Source organism: Bemisia tabaci, chromosome 2, assembly GCF_918797505.1.
Source record: "Bemisia tabaci chromosome 2, PGI_BMITA_v3".
Classification (NCBI taxonomy): Eukaryota; Metazoa; Arthropoda; class Insecta; order Hemiptera; family Aleyrodidae; genus Bemisia; species Bemisia tabaci.
The window spans coordinates 66084783-66100273 of record NC_092794.1 but is presented as its reverse complement, the minus strand read 5'-3'; the positions used below and the strand labels follow the sequence as shown (position 1 = coordinate 66100273).

Here is a 15491-nt window from a genome sequence, read left to right as displayed (position 1 = left end):
CTACCTTCAAAATCGGTTACATTCATCATTTTCATTGATAGAAGTAGAATACCAATAGTGAAATTTGAATTTCATTTCCCCTGACCTGAGATTAATCCGACTATGATGTTTAGTGGCTAAAAAACAGAAACCCAAGACCAGTCCACACAGGTCAGTCGTTGCGCATCTTTTTGGAATCCACTCTTCCGCTTGGCCTTCACTCGTCGCAGCTAGAGTGGCGTTACATTGGCTGCTCCCATAAAAAGTACATTGCTTTTAAATTTCCTGCTGTAAAAACAGCCAGCTCTATGTCACTGTGCGGTACAGTTTCAGAACACGTATACAGGAATGACTAACCTGTGTGGATTGGTTTTGCAGAAACCTGGCAAATGGAGACTTACATTGTAATTGCTGGTCTGGTTGTCCCTGTTGGGAAACTTGCTGTTGAACAACCTGCTGCTGGGGCACAACTTGTTGCACAATCTGCTGTTGTTGAGCCACTTGCTGTTGACCGACTTGCTGCACTACTTGCTGCTGTTGGACCACTTGCTGTGACTGCTGCTGCCAATTAGTTACATTTGTAGATGCTGATGATGCCGGCTGGACCAGCAGTTGCTGTTGTTGTGTTTGCTGTTGTGGAATGAGCTGCTGTCTGACTGAGGACTGTTGAACTAGAACCTAGGAATTTGAAAAATAAAAAATTAGCAACAGTTTACAATTTTCAATCACAAATTTCCTGTCTTTAGATGTTGATTTCTCCTAACCATTTCAGGGGCGCATGCTTGCCCTAGAACTAATCTTGGTAGATTGTTAATCCTGGCAACTTTAGCCATATGTTTTGAAAGTGACTCTGCAGACGAAAATTGGCCCCTCGTCTGAATTTATTATTTCACTGTAAGTTTTTTGCAACAGCCTCACAATTTTAAGATCTTTTGAAGTTAGAGAGGGTTTTGGAGGATAAATTGGGTAATCAGAAACTTCTTGTACTCTTAGTTATACAAGCAGTCGACCAAACTTGTGAAAATGCATTTGTGTTTAGAAAATGACGAGAAGAAAAACTTAACTTAAAATTGTGATATTACATTGGTCTTTACCTGCTGCCTTTGGAGAGACTGATTCTGGATGACAATTTGTTGTTGCTGCTGCTGTTGTTGCTGCTGTTGTTGCTGTTGTTGTTGCTGCTGTTGTTGTTGCTGTTGCTGCTGAAGCCATTGAATCTGCTGCGGTGGCGTTAGATTTTGGGGAATTTGACCTCTGATGACAGTTGTGGCCACTGTCTGCCTTCCTGGGGCAACTGCATTGACTAGAGTGCCACCTCCAACTTGCTGTTGTTGCTGCTGTAATTGTTGCTTCTGTAAACGGAAACAGAAAATTGAATGTTCAGATGTCTGGGAAAAAACCATATTTAATGTAGGTATGTGAGTGGCGAGAAAAATGGAAAAATTTAAATCCTCAATTTTAAATCTTAAAACATTCAATGAGGAAATGAAGAAAAGGGGAGAAGATGGGGGAGAGAATTTTTTTAAAAAAAATCTCTTTTTTTTAGAGAGAGGGGGGTTGTGCGAGAGGATTGATTGTAAGGAGGCCATAACTTTTTGCAGTTTTAACTATAGTTATGAATATGCTGAATCCTGACATTTTTTTTTTGAACGTGTAAAGGCATTCATTGTGAAAATTTTAACCGATACACATATCTTGAAAACCTCACATGACTTACTTCTTTGTAAAATATAACCATTGATTACCTGCAACTGCTGTTGATAAATGGCTTGTTGCTGCTTATTAATTCGTTGAAGAAAAATTGTCCTTAAAGTTGGATCCATTTGCCGTAACTGGGCATGAGCCTTTGCATCAACATGGATTAAATGGCGCTGAGGGGCATTCTGCCAAAAAAGAAAACATACAATTGAAGTAGTTGAAGATATTGAGAGGAGCAGAGAAGAGGATGAAATGATAACAAGAGGCTACAAGTGATTTACACACGATGATGTATTTTTCATTATTTGATGGTAATAGCATTGATTGTTTAAAAAAAGGGGTTAAAGAACTCTTAAATTGCACGGAAAAAACACTAGAAAAAAAACTGTTAAAATATCGTGGTTAGGACACCTGTTTTGCTCTTTTTCACGTAAAAATTCTATCGTCCACAGTTACAAAATTTTCATCACTATATTTGCGTAAATTAAAAAAAAAATTCATATAAAATTTCAGTTTTGTATGTTGCATGTTATGCTTTCCATTCTATAAAAAGCATCTTTATAAATGAATTTGAGACACAAGATTTAGATGCTAATTTTTCAAATGAAAAGTAACCAAATTTTCAACTAATTTCGGGAAGGTTTTAGTAACAATCATCAAGAATTGAGAAGTACCTTGACATTTGATAGTACTGTAAGTTAACTACTTGTTCATGCAAACTGGATCAAAATTAAATATAATCAATTCCACTCGCACATTGCCAGTGTTACTTAAGTTGTCATGAGTGATTTTTTTCAAGTTTCTAGATTACAAAAGGGGGTTGAGATTCTGCAGCAAAACAAAGCAAGAGAGATAAAGAAAAAATTAAACTCCAATCGCTGATGTTAAAAAATAATAAAAAACAGTGGAGTTGAGAAAAGGCTAACAAGCAAAAAAGAAAGTTTTAGTTCACAGTCTTTAGGTTAAACTAAATAAATTATAAGACAAATGAACAGTGTTTAGCAAAAGAAAACCAAAAGACATTCTCTAAGAATTGTGTTGCGGATAGTTTTGAGCTCACCTAAAGGAACGTATTGTGTTGCCAAAAAATCGGCATCAATAAAATGTAATTAATATATTAAATCGACTTGAAGTTTGTTTCATACATAGAATCTCAGGGAGACTTTAAACCTATTTTTTTCCGCTCCGAGTCAGTGTCACCAGGTTCCATTTCAATAAATAAGAGAGTAAGAGAGGAGTGTCCACAGTAAGAGAGGAAACGAACATAGTAAAAAATTTAAAATCATGCTTAGGTGCACATACTTCAATTAATTTCAAATTTTCAGCCTTTTGATGATTAAAAGAGAGACTGAGTTTCATTTTTAATAAGCACAATTAATTCTGTATCACATGCAATGAGGAGCTGAATGAGAGGATATACTTCCAAATGAGAATATTTCATTCGTTGAAAGCATAGTTAGTAAAAGGATGATGATATCACTCTGACTTAGATGTAAAGATTGCTTTGTTTCAGAGGCAGGAATGTATGAAAGAAAGAAAGACACAGAAGTGATTTGATTTGGTTTGGCATATTAAAAGATTTTACAAAACAAAGACATCTTTCAAAGATCCATTCCTGCACTAGTAATAACTAGTGCATTACGATAGACTGCTTCTTGCCTTGAAGTACAAACCACCACTGTGACTATCCTAAAGTTTTGCACTCACTGGACACAGACGGCAGTTGCTAAGCTTTTTTAGACCATTTTACGAGTAATCCTAGATTTCAAACAATGATTAATTTTTGGCATACTGACAAAGTTGTGAAAATGTTTTATATCAAAAACAATATATTTCTCATTTTGTTGAATTTAATGATTGGTGCAACTCAGGAGGCACCGACAAACCTGTATCAATGGTGCTGCAAAATCCACAAGGGAAAAAAAGTTTGTCGAAAAATTTCAGATCAAACTGAGAGACAGAGGAAACATGCAAAGTGAGGAAATCCACTCATCACAGCATTATAAGCTGTGAAACACACTAGCCGTTAACCAAGAGGAGCACTTTGGCATGAATGTGCACGTGCAACAATATTTAAATCCTATTTGATGTCTTCAGATCACATTATCAATGTCCACAGCAAAAAATTGCCTTTAAATTCTCATGCCACACAGTACACAATATTTAATCCATTAGAGGGCACCTCCTCAACATATATCCTAAAATCATTAATTGAAGAGGCACATGTTTTAAGTTTGAACGAATCCCCTCCTCTGGCATGACACTTCCAGTGTCACTTATTATGCTAAGAGATCCTTTAAGAAATGTGTTCTGCTTTGAGCTAGGCAAGAATACTATTGTTGTTTTCTCTGTAATAGAAATTATTTTGGTACCATCAGTTAACACAGTTTAAGTCGCACACATTTAAGAAAAATAAAATGTGTTTGAAATTGAAGCTGCAAAAGCAGAAAATAATGCGAAACCAAGTACTTTCCAACTTTAGCTAAATTCATGCAAGTTCTTTGTTTCTTACGGTAAATGTAAAAATCTCAAAAGATTTTTTGACAAGAAATCATCAAGTATTATTTTGAGTATTAATGTGTTAATTAGTTGCTACCAACACAATACTGCTCATGAGTTCCAGAAGGGAAAAAGAGGATACAGGAATTCTGGAATTTTTCCCCAAAAACTTGACTGTTTACAAGCCATTAAATTCTGATATCAGACTAGGCATAGTTGAGGATTGTTCACTGTTCAAAAGGTACATTTTTTCCTTGATCTTGGGGTCAAGGAAAAGGAAACTAGATCTGTGTAACATTTCCAGTTGAACACTTACTGCAGGAAAACCTTTTCTCAAAGATACCGAACACCAAAAAATAACAAGCAAGTACTAAAGAGAAAAACTAGAATTTACTGGTTTGAAAAGAGAGAGAAAATACCATGCTGAATTCGTGCTTAGGGTTAAATATTCCACAATACCGGGTTGTTTGGTTGCTGACTCCATGTAACTTGTCGAATGTTTGAGGGTCCAATCTGTAAAACTGACTGTGCTTGTTGCTGTTGTGATTGCTGTTGTGGCTGCTGTAGTTGCTGTAACTGTTGCAACTGTTGTGGTGGTTGCTGTTGCAATTGTTGCTGTGGCTGTTGTAACTGAGCTTGCAATTGTTGCTGAGGCTGTTGCAACTGCTGCTGTGGTTGCAATGTTTGTTGTTGCTGCTGCTGTAAATTTTGCTGCGGTTGCTGTAGTTGCTGTTGCTGCAGTTGCAACTGTTGAACACGAGATAATTGCTGTTGTTGCCAGCTTAATTGTTGCTGAGATGTGACAACAGTGCTTGAAGTCTGAGAAACACTAGAGAATTGCTGCTGCTGTGGTTGCTGCTGATTTTGTTGCTGGACCTGTGTTTGCTGTTGTTGTTGTTGCTGTTGTTGGATGACATTTTGAGTTTGTGGCAAGAGCTGGCCATCATTACGCAAAACAAATTGTTGTTGAACTAGTTTATGCTGTGATGCTTGTTGTTGCTGCTGTTGTTGTTGTTGTTGGTGCTGTTGTTGTTGGTGCTGTTGCTGTTGTAGTTGTTCTTGTTGCTGCTGTTCTGGTTGCTGTTGTTGTTGTTGGGGTGGCTGCTGTTGCTGCTGCTAGAAAGATAAATATCAAGCAACATGGAATGAAAATTTTTTAGTTGACACCATTCAATTTTACCAAAGCTTACATACATGAACATCTAGGGCACACAAACTGTTGCCCGGAGATAATAGTCTTAAATTTAAAAAATAAAGATTCGACAAAATTAAAGCCCGCATGAAAAAATAGCGGCTGTTGTTGATGAACTTGCTGACCACTACTATATTCTGTCCAATTTTGGGTACGGATTGGTGGTAAATGACTTTATACCTTGATCAAATATACTTAGACTGATTTTTGATTGAAAATTAATCTCCAAAAATCAGTCTTGAAGATGGCTTCATCCTGTTAACTTATCAACAATATTTATAGATTAAAAACTGAGAAAAAAAGTGAGAATAGAAGAATAAAAAAATGGCTAAGTACAGGAGCAGTAATGGAAAAAAAGTTAGTCTAACTGCACCAAGGAAGGGAGATACTGTGTCTATGATTTTAGAGTGTAAGGCTAGAAGGCTTTAATGACTCAAAAAAGATTTTAGGGGATAATTAAGAACAATACATTGGCCCTGCAGAACTATTGGTGATATAATAGGCTTAAATGCCCTCTAAAGGTACATATTAAAATTTAAGAAGTTTTCAAGGAATCCAAAGGACAAAATTGGAGGGGGGGGGAAGAGCAATATACAGTTGCAAAAAAATGTGGTAATTAATTTAGAAGTTCATCGTATATTCAGAGCAGAAAAATAAAGAAATTTTTCAGAAAAAAACCTAATACTGTTTCTGCATGTGAAATGTACTATTTTTATAGAAAGGACATGCCTAAAAAGTGCCCTTTTTGGAGAGGAAAAAGGATTGAAAAATGCTGTTTGGCGATGTCATATGATTAAAACCTCAGAATACATTGTATCTCATATCAAACCATACTTATGTCTTAATTAGTAGAAAAAGTTGCTGTTGACAATTTTCAGGATCAAAATTAAATAATTGTAGCCTCACAGACTTGGAATTTTCAAAGTTTGGAGAAAGGTTTGAAAGGTATCATCTACTTTCAATCTCGTTAGTGCATTTTGCCTTCCAATAAACTAGTTGAGAGACATGTATTGGACAGTTCGAGGAACGCGTGCTCCTCAGCTTTCTATGAACCATTGCTTCAATGAAGTTTGGCCATCAGTTCTAGTGGTGCCCAGAGGTTGATGTTTGTTTTGAACATCATACTTCAATTAAACAATCAATACGTTCAAATTTATGATTAAACAGGGATGTTGAGTCAAGTTAGCTGCCAGTTTCATGGATGCAAGCGTTCCAAGACAGATGAGACAGCATGCATTCTCATCCGTTTGAGTGCGTTAATGTGCGGTATCCCCATTGAGCCCCAAGTCAAACTAAACCGCTGATGAGCTTATGAGAATGAGCTATGAGACCAGGTGATGCATGACACGAGAGAGCAATCTCATCACTTTAGGATGATGTCATGCTTGCCACATAAAGCATTTCCACTGAAACTTGGCAGACTTATCCGAGTCCACTCACAGGATTTTTCGTACATGGACTATGGGCTACAAATGGAGCTGAGCACCAGATCATGAATCCTGCACCAACAATTCACAGCAGCTACAGGACAAGGGCAAAAGCCTGAGTTAAGGAGTGAGGCTGGAGAGGCTTACTTTTGTGAAATTATTAACATCCTTGAACTAATTACATAGAGTGATCCTGTTAAAGTCACAGGGAGAAAAACTTCTTGAAAAAATCCATAAGTCACAGGGTTTTGGAACAATTGTAGGATGCTAAGATTAAAATTCTGTTTCATAGCGTCATGTTCAATCCACGTTCCTTCAAAGTGACGCCCATATATACAAACAAAAAAAATGAACATTCACCCAAACTTTGTTTAAAGGTTGAGAAATTGTTTGGAAGTTGGCTGATTATATTCATATATTCTATAAAATTAATAACCAAGTTTCCAAAAATGAATGATACAGCAGCAAAAAAAATTGAGAATTGATGTTACGGAAAATCAACCCAGATAATTAAATGCACTGAGTCACGATGAGCAAGGCATGATGCAGACCTTGAAAATAAGACCACTATGCAAAAGAAAAGCACAAGCTCTTACCATATTTGTCCCTTGGGGTCGCCATTGAGCTGGAACAGCAGCAAATCGTTGTTGCTGCTGGTGTTGAAGGAGGATGCGTTGCTGTAACAGTTGTTGCTGCACAGCTGTCTGTGGCTGTTGCAGGACCAGTTGCTGTTGCTGAGGAGATAAATGTTGAATTTGCTGCATCCTGAGAATTGGAAAAAGAAAATGCTTGACACAGAAGAAAATTCAGTTATATAATCGGGAAGGGATAGTTTTACTTATCTCCTACAAAACTTCTAAAAATAAAATCATGGGTGAATTGGTGTTTTGTGCTAACTGATAGCTAATAACAACAACTTATGTCTATTATTAATAGAGCATGTAGAAAAAAGTCCATGAAATTCTGGGGCAGAGGATTAAATGGCCAAATGAAATGACATGGAATACATATTTCTTCAAACAAGCAACTTAGCTTGTTTTCTAAACACATAGGTAAGATCAAGAATTCTATGTCTAAAGCGGTACAGGGATGCAGAGTGTTCTTAGCCTTGTTATTAATTAAACAGGGCCATCCCATTTTAAAAACCCTTCCTCCATAAAAGTTATATTGAAAAATGACTTCTATGTTGTCTTCTTCTTCTTTTATTTGTGCATCTTTATTTACAGTCAGTCACAATTTTGTACAATACAAAAAGCACCATTTCCTAAGCAGCACACACCAGCCTTCTTTTTTTTAAACCACTCTTTGTGGCTTTCCCAATTTCAAAACCCATTTTCGCATCCTTCACATTTTTGCACAGAGACTAAAAACGACCCACAAATCACGCTGTCAAAAGGTTTCTTTATCTCTGAGAGAATGCTCGATACTTTCGCCAAACATTGAATCTTTAACACATTAGAAGCTCACCTTCGATGCTGTTGTAACTGAAGCTGTTGCTGTTGAGTGAGTTGCTGTGGGGACTGCTGCAACTGCTGTTGCTGTAATTGTAGCTGTTGCTGCTGTTGCAGCTGAAGCTGCTGTTGTTGTGATACTTGCTGCAGTTGTTGTGGTAACTGCTGTAATTGCTGTTGCTGGGATGATTGTAGTAATTGTTGCTGTTTCTGAGGAGACTGTTGTTGCTGAGGTGATTGTTGTAACTGTTGCTGCTGTTGTTGTTGTTGTTGTTGCTGCTGCTGTTGTTGTTGTTGTTGTTGCTGCTGCTGTTGTTGTTGTTGTTGCTGCTGCTGCTGTTGTTGCTGCTGATGTTGCTGCTGTTCTTGCTGCTGCTGTATACGTATCTGCTGTTGTTGAGTTAATTGCTGTTGTTGCTGTTGTATTTGATGAATTGATTGGCTAACAGGGGTTGTATTAGGCCGAGCCTGAGACAGCATCTGAGGTATTTGAGAAGATACGGTTGTAGAGGATTGAGAAACTGGTCCGGAGCTGGAAACAGGCCCATTTGCACTCTGAAAGTAAACAAGATAGCGTCACATAAAGGAATATAATTTTAGAGTGAAACTCAGAAAAGATAGCTTAAGAAATACTTTTAACCTGATATTCCTATCATTTTCCTAAATTTCGGGCCATGTTATTTAAAAAATAAATGATATGGTCAAATTTTCCTAAAATACCAATCAAAACACACCAAACCTATCACCAGGGCAAGCTCAGAGACCCTCTCTCCACAGGGTCAGTGTGGCTTGACCTTGGCAGAGTAAACATAGGTATATCGACAGCAAAACTCCCAAACCACATAACTCGTTTGCCATGTTTTAAAATCTCCATCCCCATTTAGTTCTTTTGAAGGAGAACAAATCAACATCATTCCTCAAAATTTTCCTTGAACAGAGAAGAAAAATTACTGAGATTTTCAAAAACTGATGTTAAGTAGTTTCACAATGAAAATAAAGTATGACAGAAAGTCTGCAACGTCACAAACCGAAATACGTTTTTCAGGAGTTTCACCGTCAATATGTTCCAAATAAAGGGACCTAACTGCACTCTATTATTTTTCCATGATTGCTTCATGTAATGCTCTCGTTAGTCTGCTCATGGTCAAATAGATATCCATCTATACATTGTTGGAGAAAATTTTGAAAAGTACCTGGACAGCAGCTGTTGTTGGCGTAGTGGGTGTTGAGACAGGTTGATTCCAAGGCATACGTTGCTTCAACTTTTCCAGAAGCTCATTACTAAGAGAGGACTGAGAAGTCGACTCAGTATTTGGCTCATCATCAACAAATCCTGTTATCGCTGCAATACCTTCATCTCGAAAAAAAATTTAAAAAAATAAAAATAAAATGAATACAAAAAAATTATTATTATTAAAATGAAATATTTGGTATGTGTATTTTTTAAAATTCAAGGAAATTGATTGTTTGATTGATTGTTTAAAATATTGATAGAGAACCAACTGAGAAGCTTATAAGAAGAAGGACTCATCCTGGAAAATCATGTTTTGAGATTATGAATTGAGAAATTTCATTGAATTTTGCTTAATATTTGCTAAGGATGACTAAAGTTGGAGTTAAATTATTTAAATCAAAGTTTGTTTCCATAGGAACTAAAGTCTGCTAAGGATGAAACTCAAAAACTATTAGAGAATGTTTTGAGAAGGATTAATGAAGATTTTCAGTTTTGGACCCTGTTGCTAGAAATGAATCAGTAGTCACAAATTTCAGAGATATTTTTTTAAAAAAGTGATAGGTATACAACTAAGCATTGACCAAATTCCAAGTCCAAATTTTTTAATCGGCCACAAGACAAGGAACTAGGAAAATTTTTTACATTTTTTCTCTACAAAATCTTATGCAGAAAAAGATTTACACAACAGGAAGTTCAGGTGTCAACTCCTGAACAAGATATTTACAAGTATTTTGAACACAGATCAAATGAAAGTTACATAATACAGATGATCCCATTTTTATTTCTCCAATTTGACAAATGTTAATTGTTAACACACATCTTGTTCAGGGGTTCATTTTCAGACTTCTTGCTGTGCAATTCATTTCCCTCCTGAAATTTTGCGGAGAAAGTACATTGCACAGTGATTTAACTTACTCCTCTTCTGGTGGCCCAATATCAAGTGCAAAGCTGTAAAATACATCGGTTTTGAGAAGAAGAAGTCAACCAAAATTCTGCGAACGTTTTACGGGCTGATAGCGATTAAAGTGGCATTTTTACAAGCACAGAGACTGAAAACTCTAAAAAAATTCTCCACTTTTTACTGTGAAAGCAGTCAGAAGGGGGGGGGGGGCGACTTAAAATGAATAATACTCGATTACCCCTAGGACTCTTATGAATACATCCCTTATCTGTATCCTATTACCTGAAAAATACAAACGGTCTGCTGGTTTCAAAAATTGAGGAATTAACCAAACTTTGTACACATATCGACGGTGAAACTACCAAACCACGTATCTCGGTTTGCGACGTCGCAGACTTCCTGTCATACTTTATTTTTTAAATGAAAAACTATTTAACGTCCTGTCTTGAAAATTTCTGTGATTTTTCCTCTTCGCTCGGAGAAAATTCTGTGAAAATTTCAAGGAATGATATTGATTTGGTCCACTTTCAAAAATTAAAATGTGAGCGTAGATTTTAAAACACCGCAAACGAGATACGTGGTTTGGTAGTTTCACCGTCGATATGCAGTATAGCATGGGGAATCCATTTCTTTAAAAAAAGGGTCCCATAGGCCTGCTCATTGGCCCATCTGCATGCGGAACTAGATAATTAAATCTGATTTTGATTACCTACATGACTTTACAATCTATCATCTTAAAATTGCTAAGCCTTGTTTCAGATATGGTTACCCTCTTCATTTGCTTGCTCATCGAACAGATAAGGTGTCAGCTCCAACAGACAAAAGAAGTAAGCTCACCCAAAAGGAGGTCTGACCTCTTATAATAAACAAGAATGAAATTAGTTCATAATTTAAAAAAGGCAATTCCTTCTACAGCAGAGAGCCTTGACTGAAGTCATTTGAATGAGAAGTCAACGAATGTATACATAATTAAAATAAGTGTCAAACTTACCTGGTTTACGATTCAGGATAGACTTAGGTAGGTTCAACAAACGTGGATGATATAAGGATTCATTGTAGATCGTACTGCCTTTAATACAATCTTGGATCCAATCAGGAGTCACTATTTTTACACGATCACAGCCTTTACCACAGGCAAAATCATATTTTTTCTGGAAACAAAGAGGGAAAAAATTAAAGTTCATGTTTTAAGGAGATATGAGGGGCTTGGCAGACGAGGATAGGTGAGTGTAGTTTATGAAAAAATTGAGATATTAATGATTTCATCTTAAAATAGACATGAAATATACATTCTAAGAAAAATTCTAAACTAAAATTTAATTTTAAAGCATCAAAAAGTGAGTTTGAACTTTCTTTCCATCATATGGCTCCATGTAATTTTTGCATTTAAACACATATTTGTCCATATAACTGCACTTGTCCTCCAAGCCCCTTATTTATTTCATGATTTATTTTTTAAATTTCGTGATTTATTTAATTAAATTTCAAAATTTAATGAATAAAGAGGTTCTCAATGCTTCTTCCCAAAGAAGAAATTACTTTAAAATACCTGCATCCACCTGAAAATGGGAGAGAAAATTTAAGAAATCCCACTTTCGCATTCTTTCGTCTCTTGAGTACAAAAGGAATGTAGAGGGGTAAAACTAGATGGGTAGAACTCGACGCATCAGATGAGTTGGCGGTTGATTACTTCTGACTGAAATACGCAGCAGACAAATTTAGCAACACCTCCTCAGAGAAAAGCAATGATTTTCAGTATCAGCGCAAAACAGCAGAATGGTGTTGTTGTTGCTTTCAGTCAATCCTGCATCGCTATTGGATGGCAGCAGCAGTCGCTTTCAAACGGAAAGTAAACAACTGCCAACTTATCTGCCACAAGTTCTAGGAAGTTTTCCCTTTCCATTTTTCAATCTAATTACTTTGGATGATGTACTAGCTTAGAACATTAGACACATGGGAATCTGAAAGGAGCTGAATGAATTTAGAAACTTACACCCTCTGGTTTAGTGCAAACTAAATGCGTCACTGATAGATCTAGCATCTTACTGCAATCGCCTCCATTAAACTTTACCATTGCCCATAACTTGTTGTAATCGCTTTTTTTAAATCCTGAGGAGCAAAATTTCAGACCCCAGAAAACACAATCTTCGGCGGGACGGAAGGCTTGAGTTCTAAGGTAATGAGTTAAGGAAGTATTGAACGCTAAGTGATAATTAAATACCTACAATGTTCATAATATAAAATTTTGCAGAAAATCTGATGAAAGATAACCTGATCTGACATTCTTCAGCTTAAAATGAGTAGATGGAACGATTTTGTTTTGAAAACCACCCTATAAGTTGCAATGAAGTTTTGGTATTGTTAGTAAGTTTTAGAGACACTGCAGCTTTCCGAATGAAAAAATGCAGCAGCACACAGGTAACTGCTATTAAAGAAAAAATGATGGTGATTAATGGTTCATGCAACAGAGCTAAAATAATCTAGTTGGACTAAAGGATACGGTAGTAATTCTTTGCATCGGATGGATTCTTTCACCCATTCTTGACGGACAGCAGGAATATCATACAGATCCTTTGCCTCAGATATATCGTTCTCTGATGGATCCAATCCCAGTATAATATGGGTGACAAAGTCTGACATATACGTGAGTGGTTCAGCACCTCCATCTTGCAAAGCTTTTTTAACCTGTAAAACGAAACCAAACAGAATCAATCAGAGAAATATTAGCAGTAACTTTCCGTGAGTTGAAACTTTTCACTATGATAGATCAAAGGAAGAAGATAAAAATGCAAAAAGCAATTCTCATGGAATCTGACAAACTACCTGGTCTAGAGACCATGTCTAAAAAGTTGACCGACTTCCTGAGTGTGATTGTAGACAAGCCGCCATCAAAATACATACTGATTGAAAGTAAATGCAATACTAAAGATTGCAGGTATTCCACCTTACTTATTGAGTCAATTGACTTGGTTAGCATGGAGTAAAGGAACTAACTTTAGATGAAAGAAAACTTAAGCAAACAGAGAGGCCTTCATTACTTCACTCCCAATTTTATGGACATTGCGTCGATCGTTCCAAAAATTAAAAATGTGGAAGGTTTGAAAAATGCTCGTGCATGGTGAGACAGAGGTGCATTTCGACAGTACAAGTCGGCAATCCCACAACTCGGTATGCGACGTCGCAGACTTCCTGTCATACTTTATTTTTTAAACGGAAAACTACTCAACAACAATTCTTTAAAACTGCCGTGATTTTTCTTCTCTGTGCGAAGATAATCTTGCAAAAACTTCAAGGAATGATGTCAATTTGTTCTCCTTTAAAAAAATAACGAAGAGTCGGAAATTTTCAGAAACCGCAAACGAGTTATGTGATTGCTGACTTACACTGTCGATTTGTAATAGACAATGGAGATTATTTCACTCAATTACCCGCAGAGTTACCCGTTGTCCAACTAAGGCCTAACTTCTGTCGAGTGACTTCGTTTACCTCCTCGACGCTCAATGTTCCATTCACCAGCCGCAAGAGGCATTGAGCCATTGCAATGAGCATTGAACCACTAGGACAGTCACCGAGTAAAAATTGTTGTCTTAGCGGAGGTTCAAGAACAAACGTCATACTCGCAACGTTTCACCAGATAATTACCGTTGAGGCCCAATGTCAATTACAAACGCACCTCACATATACAGGAATACCAGGGAAAAATCTGGTGGTCTAGTTGATATTAAGAGTAATTTTCTACCGATCCGTTTCCTTCACGCAGAAAAAAAAAAAAACAACTAAAATAGGCCAATGTAAGCACTGATTAGGTGGTGCTTTCCTTACTTTTGCAGTCACAGCCAGCCCTTTTGATTATACACAAAATGTACATCTTTTCAGAGAGGAGCTGATACCTGATCAATACAGCTATGTATTTGACTGACCCTCACCAACTTATGGCTGTAACCTCCAAGATTCAGAATTTCTACAACTTCAATTGTATCTTTCCTCGATCCCAAAATAATTAAAAGATTTAGACTCCGTGACGAAATTGCATGATGTGACATACAGCGTGGGTACAACACCTCAATTTTCCTGCATACATACCTACATGATCATGCTTCTCCTAAGTTAAAAGTAGAGTCCACACCAAATAAGTTTGTACACTGTTAGATTGCTTCAGAAGTTCATCTGACATCAGTTTGGTATTGAAAATAGATGCAAGAATCAAGATAGGTGATCTTCTGTCACAGTCTAAATGTGCGCAAACTTATTCTGCGTAGACATCACTTGATTACATGCCTTCGTGGATACATGAGTTCTTCGGGTCTGTTTCTCATTTGCAGGCGAGGTTCATCAGGAGAATCTGGCATTTGTTCGATATGATTGGGTGATTGCGATCACATGATACGTCTTTGCAGAAATTCCTTGGCAGTTTGCAAACTATGATTAATATAATAACAGTAATATGTACCCTTAGCAAAAGTGGGTATAGAGGTTAGGAGGAGCGGCTGAGTCGTAAGAAGCCCCGAAACTCATAAAACAAAGTGAAATTTCATGATGAGTAAAAAAAAAGCTCACTTACTTCTTCATCGACGGTTCCACTGAGATAGAATTTGATATTTACAAAAAGTTTGACAATATTCCCGTCTCCTGCACGGTCTTCCATTGCTGATAATACATACAAACATTAGTTTGTAAACAAAGATCAGCCTACATCCACCGCCATGTTTTTATTGAAATGACAGCTTGCGATTGGTTATTGAGTTCTCACAAGGAGGGAAAAACAATCCCGCGAAATTTTGAAAGCTAGTGTTTCGATACAACACGTACATTCCTGCAAAATTGAATGTAAAGTGTACGCTGAAATTTGCTAAGATAGGCTGTAGAAGACAAGGTGGTATTTTCACCCAAAAAAGGACAAAGAGAGTTCCAAATCCGATCCGGCAGTTTAGTTATGGGAGTTTTCTCCAAGAAATTCATAAATATTTCAAACATTTATTACAACAGCCAATGCTTTATTCTTATTAATTTTATCCTTCGATGAAAAACCACTTATTTCAGAAATTAAATATTTTTCTCAAGTTTAATTTTGGACAGGAGAAAATGTAGGAATGGCTAATATTAAAACTAC

At 36.7% G+C, this 15491-nt stretch overlaps 1 protein-coding gene across 6 annotated transcripts in view; it reads right to left on the bottom strand.

Moving 5' to 3' along the window:
• Positions 1 to 15077, bottom strand: part of LOC109039794 (uncharacterized) — a 38520-nt gene extending 23443 nt beyond the window's left edge. For 3 of the 6 annotated variants that reach the window (XM_019055455.2, XM_019055458.2, XM_019055459.2), the window contains exons 1-11: positions 14943 to 15077; positions 12882 to 13066; positions 12375 to 12552; positions 11373 to 11532; positions 9440 to 9603; positions 8263 to 8801; positions 7392 to 7560; positions 4636 to 5292; positions 1725 to 1862; positions 1074 to 1331; positions 381 to 657 (exon numbers count right to left, since the gene is read on the bottom strand). In XM_019055455.2, coding sequence (XP_018911000.2) covers positions 381 to 657; positions 1074 to 1331; positions 1725 to 1862; positions 4636 to 5292; positions 7392 to 7560; positions 8263 to 8801; positions 9440 to 9603; positions 11373 to 11532; positions 12375 to 12552; positions 12882 to 13066; positions 14943 to 15026 — 2809 coding nt within the window. In that variant the 5' untranslated portion in view covers positions 15027 to 15077. The remainder of the gene's footprint in view (positions 1 to 380; positions 658 to 1073; positions 1332 to 1724; positions 1863 to 4635; positions 5293 to 7391; positions 7561 to 8262; positions 8802 to 9439; positions 9604 to 11372; positions 11533 to 12374; positions 12553 to 12881; positions 13067 to 14942) is intronic. The other 3 variants (XM_019055456.2, XM_019055457.2, XM_019055460.2) reach the window with 3 other exon arrangements.
• Positions 15078 to 15491: the final 414 nt, after the last annotated feature.